The sequence below is a fragment of the Lissotriton helveticus genome, chromosome 11, assembly GCF_964261635.1.
Source record: "Lissotriton helveticus chromosome 11, aLisHel1.1, whole genome shotgun sequence".
Classification (NCBI taxonomy): Eukaryota; Metazoa; Chordata; class Amphibia; order Caudata; family Salamandridae; genus Lissotriton; species Lissotriton helveticus.
Window position 1 is genome coordinate 530,338,524 of NC_136072.1, and position 19,677 is coordinate 530,358,200.

General features: G+C 44.4%; 1 protein-coding gene across 3 annotated transcripts in view; it reads right to left on the reverse strand.

Annotated features, from left to right (window-relative positions):
- Positions 1-19,677, reverse strand: part of LOC144790632 (uncharacterized) — a 490,677-nt gene that overhangs the window by 400,172 nt on the left and 70,828 nt on the right. For all 3 annotated transcript variants that reach the window (XM_078665360.1, XM_078665361.1, XM_078665362.1), the window contains exon 4: positions 4,345-4,566. In XM_078665360.1, coding sequence (XP_078521486.1) covers positions 4,345-4,566 — 222 coding nt within the window. The remainder of the gene's footprint in view (positions 1-4,344; positions 4,567-19,677) is intronic.

Sequence of the window (19,677 nt, forward strand, 5' to 3'; positions counted from 1 at the left end):
ATCCCAAAAACAACAACATGGGTGAAAAGGAAACTATAGCTTTAAAGAGGGGAGGAGCTTTAGGGATATGATGTCACGAAGGTAGAGTATAAATACCAATTGGATTCGGTGTGTGAATCCCTTTGTTTTCTGCCGTTACAAGCCGCCCGGTGATTGGACCATTGCATGAGGGAGAAAGAGCGCCAAAAAGGTAAGCCCGAAAAGGAATGGTGTTCCTAGCCCCTACGTGCTAAGCGCAATAGCTTTAGAACATCTAGCATACTGATAGAATCATTTTTTAAACTTCCCAGGCACTTCCCAGGTACTCTGTCAAAAAGATTAGAGACCTGCCAGAAGCGAGCGCTTAGCAAAACAAACTGCTGGTCTCCGCGGTCAGAAGGGAAAAACGGAGAAACCCGTCTGACGGCAGCGCTGTCTGCAGCTTTGAGAAAATCTGAACGGCTGTCTGTTTATTTAAAGAGACTCACTAAGGTAGGAACACATGTTGCTTCTCCTACCGCATGGGGCCCCGACAGAAGCATGCTGTAAAAAGAAATTGAAAATAGTTAAATAAGCTTCGCATTTTATTTTACCCCAACAGTTCCACGTTGACGCTGTAATTTAATGCGGGGAGCAGCATTTCTTCGAAGACACCACACGGGCTGTCTTGAAACTTAACCAGTTACTGCCCTATGGTGTGTTGCGCTTCATATTTGAAAAACTCCCCGTTTTTAGTGGTGAGAAAAATACTATTACAAGCACATTTAATTGTACCTAAATAAGAGATCTGTGTGTCATTGTAACGCTTAGCCCTTATGGTTTCATCTACAGCCAAGAGGCAATTCTGTACTTGAAGAAACCCACAGAAAGTGTAAATACAGGCTAAGTGAGATGGGAGCAGTGGATCCCCAAAACTGAGGTAGGCAACCCGATATAAAAAGAGAAGGAGGGTATTTAGATGCCGCTCTCTATCGCGCTAAGGAAATAAACAGAGTGATCATTAAGTAACACAAAATTATGTCCTCTACAGGTGACACATGCCCATTTCAGGGAAAGAAAATAACGGTGCCTCACTTACTCTGTTTTTAATTGAAGAAATCCATAGATGGACCATCTAAACAGAGGTCTATGTCAGGTAAAGACATGGGAAGCTTAACATTCGGGGAAATATGAATAGGTATACACCAATTTTATTATAATATAGTATTGGTGAAAATAGAAATGTAGTATCAGTTATGTGGAGGACTATAGGACAGGACACTAGTTGCTGACGGCGTCAAAGCCAATATTTGAATCCCTTTGAAAAAGATGCCTGAAGCTTTATATTTGAAGCTGTAAATTCTCTTTTTTCATTTATCTTGCTACTTAAACTTTCTTTCTGGGTGTCTCTCACCTTTTTCTTGATAGAAGGATAAAGACATCAAGTTTATTGAATGTAATTTGAACAGGATTTTTATAGAATGTTATCAGTGAAACAAATGCACTCTATAGACAAAATAAGTAATATCAGAACTGTGATTGTCTAGGCCTGTTCACCTTAGGATAGCTCCAGTAGTAATGTATCTCTTGTACTCCTTGCTATGTATTAGGCAAGAATCTAAATAAAATAACGAACTGCACTAGATATTCCCATGTTAAATGAAGTGAACCAAACAACAGAAATGAAATGGATAAGTGTTCCAGGGTTCGCTATTACCTATTATGAATGAACAAATTGAAATTGTAAACTGTGACACTGCTTTGAAACGTGGAAAAAGAATAAGAACTAATATCATTTTGTTCTTTATAGATAAATTGGCTGAAACTATAAATGTCCTGAGGAAGACACCACGACGTGTCGAAACGCGTTGACTCATATACTACAGCCACAGCAACAATAGATAGGACATGTATCATTGCCCGTCTAATGTTTTTTAATTTGTGTTTTCTTAAATATAAAATATATCACTTTTTATCAACAATTCATCATAATTGTATATTTACATTGTAAAAATGTATCCCTGTTTTTATTAAAATACACTATTTTTGATATCATTATGATTGTTTGTGTTATGGTTTAAGTTTTCTAATTTTGGGAATGTTGCAGTTGAATATATAGCTGGTGTTTGCTATACAGATAGCCTGGGTGGTTACCTTCACATTGTATGTTTTCCCTGACCCAGGATTCTCATCCTTACCAGGGGGCCCTTGTTTCTTCACAAAATAACTCAAGGACTATAACACCTGTAGTTTGGAACGACTTGAAGTGTGACGTTCAACCCTATCTATAACCACGGTTAGTTGTTTGGGTTCTAGTTTGAAGAATGTTTGAGCACAAAGCATCATTGCACCCCAATGAATCATGATAAGAGCATACTATTAGTATTTAAAACAGGTCTTGTGGATTTACAAGCAGCAATATCAAGAGATCCCCCTTCTATTATCCTGTCTGACTCTTGTTAGTTTGTTTTGTATTTTCTATGCACGAGGGTGAAAAGTTCCATATTAATAGCGCTATGCAATAGTTCTGTTATTTTTACTCTGACACTGCCTGTTTGTCACCCATGTTCTACGGGTCAGTAACACCTCAACCCCAAAGCGTGGAGTGCAAATTGTGTGAACAAGTAAGCACTGAGGTGCACTACAGCACACCCTTTCTAGGCACTTGAATTAAACTAGTCACATGCCCAATATCTGACTCAATTCTGAACAACCATTAAGATACTGATCATTTGCGACCTTCACATATTGTTCTCTCCAGGAAGAATCATAATTACTGATCAATCCAAGATGAATTTCCAGTAGGCTATATCATATCTAATCAAATTTTATTGGAGTGTCCAAACCCACATAAAAGTGCATAAAAATAATACAATAAAAACACAAATATATACTAGTTCTGCGTAATCTGAACCTGGATAGTATACCAATTGTGATTTCCAAACGTTGCCATCAGCACTTACAGAAATGCTATCTTTATTTTTTATGGTAGCAGCAACAAGATTAAGTCTATCTTGAAAATGTCACAAAACTGTCAACTGCCTTAGTTATTTACTTAAAAAAATGTTTTCATATAAATAACTTCGAAAGTAGTCACCCTTTTCTTCTTATTATTGAAATAGCAATTTCAGGTATACTTTAACAGAAACTGTATTCTGAAATACATATTTCTCACAGTTCCTGGCGTTTAAAATTTGCCTGAATTTCACATATGGTTCAGGCAGGCAGACTAGATGACATGTATAGTTTAAGGAGGTCTGGGGTTGTGTGATAATTTCAAAGTTATTGCTATGGGAGCCAAGGTTGTGCCATTACGATTGACATGACAGCTCAGCAACCACAATAGTGGTACAAAAGGGAGTGGTGATGGACGGAGCATCTGAATCAATCAAACACTCACACCCAGTCAAAAGATCTGGGTTTAATCCATCACCGTTCTTTAGCCCACTCTGCCACCCCAGTTCAGACATGGCTATATGCAAATCAGTCTGACCCTGTGCCCATGAAACAGTCCAGCCCGAACTGCCAAGCCATGTCTTCCCTGGACCGGAAACAAGCTTCCGAGGACCGGTTTCTGTCATTCCAGCCGTCTTCAGCCTGGCTTGCTTGAATCCAGTGGCAAAGCGAGCAAGGGACTCACGTCTGAGCATACCCTGCCACACTTATGGCGGCCAAAAGCGGTACAAAAGGGGGTGGTGATGGACGGAACATCTGAATCAATCAAACACTTGCACCCAGTCAAAAGATCTGGGTTTAATCCATCACCGTTCTTTAGCCCACTCTGCCACCCCAGTTCAGACATGGCTATATGCAAATCAGTCTGACCCTGTGCCTAATGGGAACAGTCCAGCCCGAACTGCCAGCACCTTATAGCTACTACCATGTGTTAAGGAGCAAAGGAGCCATATTTTGACAAATACAATCTTTGTTGTACCAATTTTCCAAGCAGGACATTGAATGATTTGTGCTGTTTGGCAAATCCCCCATAGGCAAGTGTTCAATGATGCAGTCAACGCGGCTTCTAGCTCATGTGAGTTTGGTGGGTTTAAGTTGAGATATTATATCACTGCGATAATTGATAAATGTGGGGAGGATATGTGGCCTAACAGCTACAGCTGCCTTCTTTGGAACTCAGCATCAGGTTTGAATCCCGGCTTCGGCACAACATTCTGTGATTCTGGGCAATTCAGCTAATCTCCTAATGCTTAAAAAATAGTGTAATGTTTGGTTCTTATGTAAAGCACTCTAATGCCCCAAGGCCGAGCTAGCACTATATAAAACTACAAAAACAATACAAATTGGGATTATCAGAAGTTAATTTCCATGCCAGTAGGGTAACACAACACAGACTGTGGATACCTGCAAAAGTACTCAATAAACACTTACAATGTTTCGCCGACAGTTTTGGTGTTGGTTTCTTCTTTAACTGTCCGCCTTGCTCCTTAGGAGGGATGTCTTTTGTTTGTAGAGACTGTTGTCTCTTCTCACAAAAAGGAATCTTTTTGGGACATTTGTCAGTCTCTTCTGATGGGCTGCTTTTGGTGGTAGCACAATCCTTGTCCACTGAGTCCTCTCCGGCTGATCCAGATGAGATTACGCCAGTGATTTCTGGAAAATAAAATGTGTACATTGATCATTAGAAACAAATGCTCAAATGAAATCTAATAGAAAGGTGATAAAGGTGTAACTATTTATCTTTAGCACAGCTTGATATGGGCACCTCAAATACTGAATACTTCATACACGCTTTCAAAGCTGTGGGAATGGCTTGTTTTGGAAGATAAGCCTAATGTCGGGATAAATATATAGCTCATGGGCTACAAATGAAAAAAAGGGTTTCTTCAATTATATAAGACTAAACTGTGGTCTGTTAAATAAGAACGCATATTTTTTTAAGACAGTGTGTGGGCTAATTCTGTGGTGGTGAGCCAGATTTGTGGCTGCATGTGGGCTGCTGTTGTGAGCATCTTTATGTAATGAGTAGGATGCAGTTGCAGACAGCTCTGTGAAGGTGGTGGTGGGTTCAATGCAAAGCAGCACGGGGAGGGGGGTCTCACATGGTCTGGAATGAACTGCATCAGGTTTTATCAAGTGTACCGTGGCAGGAGGTGCCATTCTAATTTGAAAATAAATAAAATACCACCTGACCCACAATTTTCAAATGGGGAGGCACTTTTTTTTTTTTAGTTCCTTGGCCTATTTTTCAGTCCTACTCCCACCCTGCGGGAGACATACTTTACAACCACCTTTAGCTTTTTTAAGGATGTCATGATGAGTAAGTGAACATGTCTCTCACTACAGCCCTGGGGGGAACTGCAAGTCAGATCTCTTGACCTCTATATAAAATCTAACAAATAAAATTGCTTCCCCTTTGTACGTCCTGTCTAATTAACTAATGAACGGAAATGACAGGAGATGAATGTGGGGTTTTCTTAGGTCTGTGGGCAAAGCCAACAGGCACACGTAAATAGATGTTTTCTATGGTGAAGAAAACCAAATATATATATATATATATATATATATATATATATATATATATATATTCACTGAAAAAACCATAGGTTATAGACCATATATAGTTAGGAATTAGCATTTAAAAAACCTTATTTTACTCACACAAAACCATTGAAATTCCATATATAGTTAGTTGCACTAACTATATATTGCGCACCCGCAATCCACTGCTGATGATGTCACATATTACATCATTCATGACATGGTCAGTGACATCACTGATGACATCACTGATGACATCTCAAATGACATCACTGATGACATCTCACTTGACATCAATGATCACATCACTGATGATATCATTCATGTGACAATACAATGCATCTCCTCACATTTTAATATAACCTCTGTTTCACCCAGTGTTAAAAACAGAGTATAATTTTTGAAACCATTGACACACCAATACTAGTTACTACATACGTACTCACTGATTCCTACGTCTACACACACATTCACTCATTCACCCATACAATCATTCATACATACAATCACTCATGTTTACAACACAATCATATGCACTCATACACCTATACAGACACTCACACTCTGCCACTCATCCATGGAGTTACTCACACACCTAGTCAGTCCTGTAAAGAATCAATCACACTTCCATTTTCTACTCTATACAGTTAAACATAGAGCACCTTACGTTTTCAACCATATACTAACACATACTTACTCTCTTATACAATCATTGATACAAGTACACATTGATCTGTACAGAGTCACACACCTCCCATCCAGCCACACACACACTCAGTCTCCCATGCAAATACTTGGGCAATCAATCAATAACCCATATAGTTACTCATATAGCTACTGATCAACACATGCAGCAGTTTACAGAACAACAGACATAATGATGCACAAATTAAGACAGTTTAGTCACTAACCCATGCACTCAGTGAGACACATTTAATCACTCACTCATACATTCAGTCATGCACCTACTAAATCCTTCGTCCAGACACTTATACATCCACTCATTCTTCAATATGTAAGACATATTTTAACTTTACAGAAACATAGTCACTGGATGTTGTCATCAGTGATGTCATCAGTGATGTCATTTGAGATGTCATCAGTGATGTCATCAGTGATGTCACTGACCATGTCATGAATGATGTAATATGTGACATCATCAGCAGTGGATTGCGGGTGCGCAATATATAGTTAGTGCAACTAACTATATATGGAATTTCAATGGTTTTGTGTGAGTAAAATAAGGTTTTTTAAATGCTAATTCCTAACTATATATGGTCTATAACCTATGGTTTTTTCAGTGAATTTTCAAGGTTTTGTAAATGCTAATTCCTAACTATATATGGTCTATAACCTATGGTTTTTTCAGTGAATTTCAATGGTTTTTTAATAGCAAATATCATAAGCTGTCGAATGTCAAGTACGTGGTAAGAATTTTTTTTTTCGTGTTTATGCACACTGATCTGCTTTGATTGCTGCCCCCCACCCCTCATTTCTATTAGGAGTACTCTCTCTTTGCAGATAGTGAAGGGTAGTTAACGCAGCCCTTTCCCCCTTTGTAATCCGTCGTGCCTGCTTCTCTCTCCATTTGATTGATTGTTCTCTTTGGTTCATTCTCTATTTACAAACAAGCACAGAGTCGCAATACTCTGTTTAGTCTTTGCAGATAGCGAAAAATCGTGTAAAAAAACAAAAGGAATCGAGCAAAATCAGTAGGCCACTAATGGGATCTCTTTTGACCTCGCTAAAATAGAAACATTAGGAACAACCTGTTGAAAATAGCAATGCGTATGTATATAAGCGGCGTTCATTTGTGTTCACAGTACCCCTTGTTGATTGTTTCAATCGAGCATTGAATTGTTCGAAGTTAATTCTCTTAACGATCTTCTCTACCTGCAAACGAGGAAGAATAGGAATATTCTATCTCCCTTTGCAGATAGTGAAGGGTAGGTAACGCAAGCCTTTAACACGTCGTACCTATTTCATTCCTCATTGATTGATTGATTGTCCGAACATTGACTGTTTGGGAATTAGTTCTTTTTGGAGGTATTCCCTGTTTGCAAATAAACGTAGGAAAATCTTTGCAAGTAGTGAAAGGGTACGTAATGCGGACCGTTCTCCCCCGTTGTAATCTGTCATGCCTATCTACTCCCCACTGATTGATGCACCTTTTTCACCCGGACCATTTACTAGAGATACGTCATCTGGCCCGACCAGAGAGCACCCCTAGTGAAAAGGACATATGCAATAATAACGAAGTGATCACTGTATCCTGTTAACAGAAACTTTACCATGAAACAACCTGGAAAGAAAAAAATAGGAAAACGAAAATCAGTAGGCCACTGATGAACATGAACTTTTATTAAACAACGAACAAAGAAACGATAACATAACGTAATGATAAAACCTATTAATGTCCTAGAAACAAGAAAACGTTAAAATATGCCAGTGGTGAGAGACCAGAAAAACAGTAAGAGAAACCAAATCACCCCTCGCTGTCCCACCGCCTGCCACGCCCAAAAAATCGATAGACTAGGGAAAATGCAAGTCAGTAGAACATCCACCCCCACTCTGGAAACTTCCAAGGTGGGGCAGGGTTCCGGCTACGCCCAGCCGGGAGCAGCCCATATAAGGCAGGTCCTGCTGCCACGCCTCGGCCAGGAGATCCTAACGTAGGGTGTAGCCGGAGGAGAGGCCGAGACCAGCGGGACCCGGCCAGGGGATTGCCTTTACAACGCTGAACAGTTGCAGGGGGGGGGAATGTCTCCTCGACCCTCCCCTCTCTCTCCCAGTCCGGCCGCGGTGGCCCTTGAGAGTTGCAGGTAGTCCCGCCACATGCTCTTCCGGTCCGACCACCAACGGTCGGGGGGCCGAGGCCGACGGGATCCGGCTGCAGCCGATAAACCAAGAAACCCGTTCATGGGGCCAGAGCCAGGGGCGTCCGGCCGACATCCACCGGAAGCCCGGCCCGAAGACGGACGGGACACTTCTTTCTTTTATAATGGCTGCGACAACACTGGAGGGGGATGTCTTGCACATGCCTCCGACCCCCCCCTCGTCCTCATCGCCTGGTCCGGCCATAACAAATCTCAAGCGAGACGCCGTGGGGTGCACTGGGAGGGAGAGACGGTGCGAACAGGCCTCTCCCGCCTCCCCAGGTGGAGGCTTCCCAGCTGCACCCTCAGCGCTCCAGGCGGTGGCATCCTAACAACTACAGTGCTGCACAGTTTCGGAACGACCTAGATAACGGTTCTTCCACTGTGGCCATGCTGCAACGTCTCGCCCGGCAGGGTGGAGCCCGTCCGCTCATGTGACCCCGCGATCGCCGGTAGCTGCCGAACTCTCAAAATGGCGGTCGACCTGGCAAGAGCGGGCCCAACATAAAGAAATGGCCCGGTCACTGGTTGACTCCACCACCGTAGTCCTCCACGACCTTGAAGATTCTAGAGGAGCCGCGGGAGTCTCCGACCCCCGATGGGGAATGACTGCCATGATCGCCCGTGGAGTGACGAAACTGTATCCGCGGGACGTCGGCGCTCCCATGCTGGCGCCAGCCTCACTTTGAATTACTACAATCCTGCAGACCTTACTTCCGGTGAAAGCACAGTGTGACCCGGTAGGAAAAATTATTGCACCCCCTCCCCTTTTTGACTGATAGTTCAAACCACCGATCCTTTCCTTTGCCCTTTTAACGGAACTTTGGACTGCCTCCCCCTCTTTTACATTTTCTAGAGAAAACAAAACATTAACCACTACATTAGCATAGCAGTTGACACCAGAACTGTTTTCAAATTGAAAACCAACAACATCTTCAACAGAATCCTTTTTGTTTCTGCTGTGACCCTGCTACAGCACAGGCATTGTCCCCAGCAGTAATTCTGCAATGCCGGTAAGAATAGCTGTGGTGCCTACTGGACTCACTCACCCCCGCGGCGCCCCACGCCGTTTTTTGCTGGGCGGCAACTTACTAGACATCACTTTCGTGCCATCTAGATTTCAGCGCGTTCTGCTGCCTTGGAACTATTCGCACAACAGACCGCTACTGACAAGAATATTTCATTATTGGTGCTGTCAATTTCAATAAATCTATTGGATAATTAAAAAGAAATTGCCACGGTCTCTTCGTTGTTTAAATGTTTTTACTGTTTTTGTTTTGTTGTATATATTTATATGTTATTAAAGTTTTATATTCCTACTACTTTGTTGGAGTGCTATATATTTTTAATGTGACACATAATTGTAAAAACTTTGATGTACAAAGAGTCATTCCTGGAATCTTCCGCTTCAGGCTCGGTCCCCTCCCCAATCACAATACAGGATGGTTTTCAGATAGTAGGAACGCGTGTGCTGTGACGGATCACATCGGGTGTGGGCCTTGATCTACTATAACTCCTTTGAAGAGGGGTGATTCTTTACAGCTGGGGCCATAAACTACATCTGCAGGGCTAGCTGATAGCCTAGGACCGGCCTGGACATTCGGACACAGAGGAAGAGGAGTGTCAGAGGGTGCGGTAGTGAATAGGGCGAAAGGGAGGTGTCGGGCGGGCACAGAGTGTGATTCTCAGGGAAGAGCAGCGCAGATGGGGGAAGGTTTATTGCCCATGCATAAGACAGAGAGCGGTGGTGACCAGTGCCTGGGGGAGATGCTTACGAGGGTGAGGAGCCATGCTACGAATCGACAGCGTGCAGAGAGTGGGTCTGGTCAAGACATCTAAAATGGCTGCCGTGCACGACAAAAGTGTGGCATTTCAAAAAAGGCAAGATGGCGCAGACAATGTTTTTCAACACTTCCTCATTTCCTTCGAATCGAACGTTAACAGACGTTGGGGCATATTACCAAAGTTAAGCGATATTTATCGCTAACGATGCTTACCAACCAATTTTTTACCACTAAGCATCGTCAGAAATTATCGAAGATAAACCTTACTATTATCAAGGTTTATCGCAAATGCGATAATAAACGGCCGCAATGCATGAATATCGCTAAAAAGTCAGCGATATTCATGCATTACCGAGCTAATACTCTTAGCCATGTTATCCACCTCCCATTGGATAACATGGCTAAGAACTGCTCAGGGCAGGTGTTACTTTTTGGAGATATTCGCGCTTAGCGCGAATATCTCCAAAAGTTGGTAATAGGAGATAGATATCTTGCATGTTGTAATGCAAGTTATTGTGGTATATGGAACTCATACCATAATCTCTCAGGAAAGCAGAAACTGATCCTTTTGGGACCGCCTAAAAAGGCCTAGGGGGTGAGGAGTACTCTACTTTGCCCCCTTTTCACGTTCCGAACTATTTTATTTTACTCTCTTCTGTAATTACACAAAATACCAGCGATAAGATGCATCGGAGACACACAGTGAGAGAAAGGAGGCCGGAGATGAAGAAGACATGTCAAATACACATTGGAGATAATATAGTGGCAGAAGGGAAGTAAATATGAGTAAACTTACCATGTAACATAAAAATGTTGCACTCTATACTATAAGTCTCATTTTATACTACAATCACTTCGCTACAACCTCATAAATTAAAAATAAAAATAAATAATGTCTCAAACAATTTTTGATTTCTAAATATAAATTTATTCTTCAGAATTTTCTAAATTTGAAACAACTAGTAACATGTCCTCATCAGTAATTTCCTCTTCAATCATCTCATCTGGAATCTCCTCATTAAAAGTCTGCAATGATGATTCTTGTAACTCTATGGTCTCCAAACACTCGATAAATTCGCCATCAAGAGATTGATCAAAAAAATCATTCAAGTCATCTCCTCCTTCTGACAATATTTCATTATTGGTGCTGTCCATTTCAATCAATGTAGTGGAATCATTCAAGTCATCTCCTCGTGACAATATTTCATTATTGGTGCTCTCAATTTCAATCAATGTAGTGGAATCATTCAAGTCATCTCCTCCTTGTGACAATATTTCATTATTGGTGCTGTCCATTTCAATCAATCTAATGGAATCATACAAGCCATCTCCTCCTTGTGACAATATTTCATTATTGGTGCTCTCAATTTCAATCAATGTAGTGGAATCATTCAAGTCATCTCCTTGTGACAATATTTCATTCTTGGTGCTGTCCATTTCAATCAATCTAATGGAATCATACAAGTCATGTCCTCCTTGTGACAATATTTCATTATTGGTGCTCTCAATTTCAATCAATGTAGTGGACAATTCAAAAGAAATTGCCACGGTCTCTTCATTGTGAGCCATTTTATTTTGAAATTGCTTGCTGTAAATTGCAGAAAAAAATAATCACTTTCATTTATCGTTTTTAGTAATACATAATATAAAACTAACTTCATCAAGTATTTAGTATAACAGAAGGACTGCAAATAAATAACAGAAAACATTTTTCAAATTATCTTCAAGTGTACAACATAGTTCCCCTTACAAATTAACAACTCACCTTTTTAAAAGTAGCAGAAGTGTTAGTACTGTGTAAATCAAACACCAGAAATTCACCACCAAAAATTCCTCACAAATGTACCTCAGACAGTAGTATCACAAAATGGCTGTGGTTTCCTCTCATTTGACATATATACATAACCAATTAACTTTCATCACACACAAATACAAAACCAAAGTAACATTTTAATTGGTTCTAAATTTCAACACTTTCAAATGTGTTTTCCCCATGCAATTTTCCATAGGACATTTACATACGTCTACAGCCTGAATGGCTGAACGGAATTACACCAAACTTGGCAAAATGGTACATCAAACCTAAGAGGTCAGGAATGATCTACTATGCCCCCTTATGGTCATTTCCCCCTTCGCTTTGGCCTCCTCTTGTCTCTCAATCCTACCGAGGGACAAGATGGCGGCCGCTACGGACTGTTTGGAATGTTGACAGACGCCGGAGAACCAATCAGCTTCGCAAAGCTCCGTAACGCGAAAAGTACGCGAAGCGGAGCGCTGTTACAGATATATATCTTTTTTTCAACGTTAATTTCTCAAAATCCACTGGAGCACATATATTGAGACCTAGCAAAGGCACATCGGGCTACCAGTCCCTAATATTTTGCCAAGTTTCGTGCAAATCCATTCAGCCGTTCGATTATTATTATTTTGTTTTTTTTTTGCCCCGCGGGGCCCTTTTAAAACCTCCACATCAAACCTAGGGGGTCAGCGAGGATCTACTATGCCCCCTTATAGTTATTTCCCCCTTTGTTTTGACCTCCTCTTGTCTCTCGATCCTACCGAGAGACAAGATGGCGGCCGCTACGGACTGTTTGGAATGTTGACAGACGCCGGAGAACCAATCAGCTTCGCTTCACAAAGCTCCGTTGCGCGAAAAGTCCGCGAACCAGAGCGCTAACCGGTCCGCTGTTACAGATATATATCTTTTTTTAAACGTTAATTTCTCAAAATCCACTGGAGCACATATATTGAGACCTACAAAAGGCACATCGGGCTACCAGTCCCTACAATTTTGCCAAGTTTCGTGCAAATCCATTCAGCCGTTCGGGCTAAAAGTGAGGCCAACCGCCCTATGGAAAACTCAATGTTAAAAACACGTTTTGGGACCCCCCTTTTTTCTCGGCCCCCACTGGACGAACCCCCCCCAAATTTTCAAGGGCTGCTCAGAAACAAAATGTGCCATTTTCCTGAAAATTTCAGCCGATTCCGTCCACAAACGCCAAAGTTATTAGACATAGAATTTTCAAAAAACCCATAGAGAAAAAATCCTAACTATATATACCTACTGGCGACCGCCAGTAGGTAATATATATATATATATATATATATATACATATATATATACATATATAGCAGACCTCTTGCTCTTTTAACAAAATGTAACAAATAAAGTGGCTTCCTCTTCGTAGGTCCGGTCTAATTAACTACTGAAAATTAAAGAAGATGGTTGTGGGGTTTTCCTATGTCTGTGGGCACAACCAACATTACACGTAAAGAAATGTTTTATTCTATGGTGGTCAACAAAAACGGGTAATGTCGAGTGCTTTGTTTTGTCCCTGATGCTATGCCCCTGATATAGCTAAGACAGTTGGTAATTCCGATTAGGTACTTTCACACCCATGATTGCCGATCTGGTAGGTCTGTAATTCTGGAGAAAAAAAAACATTATCACAGCATTGAAATAATTCTTCTAAGGATTGGGGAGCTAACACAACAGTTTCTGTATGAAATTCATTAATGATGAGTATTTTATCTGGGGACAAAATGCATCAGTTTAATCAGCTAAACATCACAGGAAGCTTCTAGGGCAATTCAACATGCAAAATTATGACATAACTGCATCTGCCAGGCTTTCCAATTGGATTCCTGTCGATTTAACAGCCTCACTAGGAATTTAAAGGCACTTGTTCTGAGAGCCTAAATGTGATGAAAGTTGTTGACTACAAATGCGGTGGATAGTGGCTGTAATGTAAGCCTCCAGGCACAATATAAAGCAACTCAGAATCATGTATACATCTGAGATGCTACTGGAAATGTATCCTAGAGGCAATCAATCCCTCATTTATTACTTTCAAAGATTAAGCATAATTTGTTCCTAAAACGTGAATTCACTGTCATCTTTTGCATGTCCTTACCTGCTCTAAGTATTCAGACAGAATTAGATTCAGTATTTTAAGCTCTACTGCCACCCCACCAGTGCTATGCCTTTTTTGTGACTTTTGGTACAGTTTAGACTTCAGCCTTCATAACATTTTGTTCCACAATTTATTTATTTATGTTTATTTATTTAATGCATTCTTATAAAGCGCGGACTTTACCTGAAGGTGTCAGAGCACTGTACAATAGAACCAGTTACGTTACATGAGAGAACTGTTACAGGAATGGAACAAATAAAAATAGCATGCCATAGAATCAAAGCGACGCAGGCATAAGGTACACAATCTCAAGCACAGCAAGCACAGACTGTACAAGCAAAAATATGAATATAAATGACACATTTTACAATGACTAAAGAACTTCCTGGCGAAAAATAGCAGGCCATAGAATCAAAACACACGCCACCAGGAATTGCTGCTGCCGCTGTTGGAATAAAATTAAATGGCACGGAGTGTCCACTGTGACCTTCTTGGTATGTGCTGCCCTCCCCTGATCGTGGAGGGGGTAGCCGGGAGCTGAGTCTTGTCACAGTGAGAGCAGGCGCCGAGCGTCAAAAGGCTCAGGTCACCAGTGTCGTAACACTAGCCCCTGTGGTGTGGGGGGCCCTCGAGCTCCAGGAGGCCCCCTCCGGGACTGTGCATGGGCGGCAGGCCACTTGCCTGAGAGCTCCTTACTGTGTACGGATCGTGGGGGGGTGGGGGCTCCATGTACTTGGCAGCGGAGCCCCCTCAAGTTTCGTTACGCCACTGCAGGGCACAGCTCCGAAGATAGCGTGCCACGCCATACCCTCTCCCCATGACTTCAATCCACAGCTGCAGAATTAGATGCAACGCAGTACTGTGCGGTCTGCAGAGAGGAGTGTCAGAATCAGCTAGGTCACTGTGTCAGCCTGCCTGCTCCGGACTGGAAGATGTGTCCTGTCTCCAGCAGATAACAGCACTGTTGGGCAGCTGGCTGCAGTAAGGTTGACTACCGACTGCAGCTACAGTGACAAGGCCCGGCAGCAGAAGTTATCTTTCCCAGCAATGTCTGTGACTCCGTTGGTAAGTCAAAGAGAACTTGGGTTTAATGCGCGCACCTATTGGATAGTGATTAGTGATCAGAATGATGTCTAGTGCAAGTTTTGACTAGCCAGTAGAACAGAGGGTTAATATTTCTTCTGCAAAGAATGTGCATCATGCATATCACAGAACTGTATTTTATGTGGATATTTCAGTGAGATACTGCTTTTGTCACAGAGATCCTTTTGTTACTTGCAATACATAAATTACAATCCTAATATACACACTGACCTAAAAGCGGTCATCAAATACCTCAGCTGCATGTCAACAGCATGGTATATCAATCAATCACTGCATTTCTAAAGCGCGCTACATACCCGTGAGGGTCTCAAGGCGCTGGGGGGGCTGCTACTGATTGAAAAGCCAGGTCTTGAGAAGTCTTCTGAAGGCCAGCAGGTCCTGGGTCTGTCGTAGGCTGGTAGGGAGAGCGTTCCAGGTCTTGGCGGCGAGGTAGGAGAAGGATCTGCCGCGGCGGTGGTTTTCTGGATACGAGGAACTGAGGCGAGGGCGAGGCTGGCAGAGCGGAGGCTGCGGGTGGGGCCTTCATTCCTCTGTGGAGATTGGCTTTGGCAGTGTGGGGGTCTTCGGTGAGGGAGATGATCAGCTGGGTGTCGTCGGCGTAGGAGATGATGTTGAGGCTATGTTGTCGTGCGACGTGGGTGAGTGGTGCCATGTAGATATTGAACAGCGTCGGGCTGAGGGAGGATCCCTGAGGGACGCCGCAGATGGTCTCGGTGTTTTTTGAGCGGAAGGGTGGGAGGCGGACGCTGGGTTCTGCCGGAGAGGAAGGAAGTGATCCTGGCCAGGGCCTTCTCTTGGATTCCGGCGTCGTGGAGGCGTGCTAATAGGGTGCGGTGGCAGACCGTGTTGAAGGCTGCTGATAGGTCCAGGAGGATGAGGGCGGCTGTTTCTCCCTTGTCCATCAGGATCCTGATGTCGTCGGTGGCGGCGATGAGGGCAGTCTCGGTGCTGTGGTTGCTGCGAAAACCGGATTGGGAAGGGTCCAGGATGTTGTTGTCTTCGAGGTAGCGGGTTAGCTGTTTGTTGACAATCTTCTCTGTCACTTTTGCTGGGAACGGGAGCAGGGAGATTGGACGGAAGTTTTTGAGGTCCTTGGGGTCCGCCTTGGGTTTCTTCAGTAGGGCGTTGATCTCGGCGTGCTTCCAGCTTTCCGGGAAGGTTGCTGTTTCGAAGGAGATGTTGATTGCTTTCCGGAGGTGGGGCGCGATGGTTGTGCTGGTTTTGTTGAAAACGTGGTGAGGGCAGGGGTTGGATGGGGATCCGGAGTGGATGGAGTTCATGGTTTTGATGGTGTCTTCGTCGCTGACGGTGGGCCAGGCGGTCAGGCGGCAGGTGCGGGTGGAGATCGCGGGGTTGGTGGTCTCGGTGGTGGGTGCAGGGGTGTCGGAGTTGAAGCTGCCGTGGATGTCGGTGATCTTGCTGTGAAAGAAGGTTGTCAGGGAGTCGCACAGGTCCTGTGATGGTGGAATGTCGTTGGCGTTGGAGCTGGGGATGGAGAGTTCTTTCACAATGCTGAAGAGCTTTTTGGTGTTGTGTGCGCTGTTGTCTAGGCGGTCCTTGAAGGCGGTCCTCTTGGTGGTCCTGATGAGTTGGTGGTGTCTGCGGGTATAAGTTTTACCTATTTTTCCCCAGCCTTTCATTACCAGTCATTTAAATATGAACCCCAACAAGAACGAACTGCTACTCCTCTCCTCAAAAACAAATCTCTACCAACCCAAGAATAACTCAAAAATTTGAACACACTATACTGCTCTCTTTCACTTTCTAACTTCGTAGAGTCATGGGTATCACGCTGGACAAAAATAAGTCAATATTAAAGCAGAGATATTTTGAAGGGGGAGACAAGTTGGGAGGCTGTTGGCGGGACAGCTGAGGGCACACGTGGCCAAGGCACATATCGCCAACGTCCAATTACCGGATGGGACGAGGGCTACGTCGGAGAGGGGCAAATGCGAGGCGTTTCGAGCCTACTACTCAGAGCTATATCGGGAGGAGGTACCGCCTCTGGAGGTAATTAAGGAGGTGCTGGGAAAGTATACTGGGACGCCTCTACATCCGCACTACGTGAAGTCCTTAGAGGACCCCATCTCCCCGGAGGAGATAACGGCTGCCCTGCGGGAAAACCCCGGGGCCTGATGGTCTCCCCCTGTCTTTCTATCGCATGTTCCAGGCGCAGCTACGGCCCCATCTTCTTACGCTATACAACTCCTTTAGGGATGAGGTGGGACCGTCCCCTGATAAGGGTATGGCAGAGATAGCTTTGATTCTCAAGCCCGGAAAAGACCCTGCATTATGTGCGTCATACCGCCAGATCGCCCTGCTTAGCACTGATTTTAAAGTATACACCAAACTGCTGGCGAGACGTCTGGTCCCCCACATGCCGGGCTTAGTAGACCCGGACCAGATTGGCTTCATCTGCAACCGGCAGGGTGCGGACAACGTGCGTAGAGTTGCCCACTTGGTGGGCAAAGCACACCATTGGAAGATACCGGCTTGCCTTTTATCGCTAGTTGCGGAAAAGGCCTTTGACCGGGTGGACTGGTCCTTCCTGCGAGCGGTCTTGAGTAAGCTGGGAATAGGTCAGAAGATGATAACCAGGATCATGGCGCCGTACCTTGCCCTGCAGGCCAGGATCTGAGTCAATGGCCAACACACCGCGCCGTTCCCCATCTCTCGGGGCACCAGGCAGGGCTGCCCGCTCTCACCCCTGCTATTTGCTCTTGCGATAGAGCCCTTAGCGGGCTGGATCAGGCAGAATCCCAAAATGCATGGTATCCGCATAGGGGGATGCGAGAACAAAGTGGTGCTGTTTGCGGACGACCTTCTCCTTACGCTGACGAACCCTCGGGACTCCCTTCCGGAGCTGCACTCAGTGCTGTGCTACTTTGAACGGGTTTCGAGTCGGAAGATTAATCATGGTAAATCGTGGGCCCTCAATCTCACCATCCCTACGGACAAAATACTCCCTCTGGAAAAGCTTGTCCCATACCGATGGGCAGCCCAACATATCCGATACCTCGGCCTTCAATTAACCTCCTCTCTGGATGGGTGGACACAAGTCAACTGGCGAGACTGTAGGCGCTTGGTACTTGAAGATCTGCGGCGATGGAAGCCGCTTGTGCCGTCGTGGCTGGGCAGACTTAACGCCCTTAAGATGTCCATTCTCCCCAAAATGTTATACCTTTTTCAGTGTCTTCCCACGCCCATCCCGCTGCACTATATACGTGGCCTTCAGCGCGACCTCACCAAATTCATTTGGGGGGGCAAGAGGCCTCGATTCTCCCAGTCCCTCCTGATGGCGCGACGGGACAGGGGGAGCTTGGCCTGCCCCAATTTGGTGGATTATTATTGGGCAGCGCACCTCCGCTTTATTGTGGAGTGGGGAGTTACGGAGAGCGAGAAGAGGTGGCTACACATGGATAGGGCAGTGACTGGACGTAACATCTGGGATCTCCCGTGGCACCATAGGGCGGTGCGCACTCAGAGCGCTTATATGGCTATGCCAACAAAAACGGTCCTGGAAATCTGTGATAGGGTAGCGATCCTCAGGGGCCTCACGACCTTCCCTTCGCTGCACACGCCGATTGAGGGGAATCCGTCTTTTCCACCAGCCCACCGCACGAGTTGCTAGTGGTCACAAGGGAACTGTAGGGTGCTTACGGATCTGTTTGAGGGGGGCTCCATTAAGTCTTTTGCCCATTGTAGAGAGAAATTCCGAGTCAACCTCGAAGCGGGGATGCAATACACCCAGCTGCAACATTGGGTGGCTGAAGGCGAAACATATCAGGCGGCCACGCTCGCCTTCACCCCGTTCGAGGGGCTGGCCCGTTCCTTCTCTGACTCGAAGGGTCTGGTCTCGCAGATATATCGAATCATGCAACATCCAAAGGCGCCTCCCGTTCAACCATACCAACAACGCTGGCAGACAATATCAGGCACGGACATCACCCCGGCGCAGCGGCGTCGCCTGTGGCAAGACATTCCCAAAGTGTACCGTAGCATCCCGCAGCAGGAGAATGCCTACAATATCATGACCCAGTGGTATTATACGCCTCAGCGCCTATGCAAAATGTCCCCTACCTCCTCCATGACGTGTTGGCGGTGCAGGTCTGCGACCGGGGATTTTATCCATATCTGGTGGGCGTGTCTGTTGCTGACCCTCTACTGGAATGGGAGTCCTAAGCAATGTTCCCTCTAATTATTTTCCTGTGTGCGGCAGAGTAAGGCCTGTGTGCGCTACAGCCAAGGCTTTGTGCGCCAAGAACCTGAACGCGTGTGTAGACCAGGGCTTTGAGTGGGATGAAAATACTCGGTGATCTTTCAAAGGTGCGTAACCGATGCAATTAAGGGCGTGGTTTAAAAGCAATTACACTAAAAATATGTGCATCGCATAGTGTGCCACCCTACTGATATTTTGCTGCTTCTGTCATTGCATCCAGATATATAATACAAGTAACATTACACCTACAAGAAGCCGACTATTGGCTTTGTCAATGGTTGTTTTTTGCATCAAGGTGTATATAATATTGAAAATGCTTCCACTCT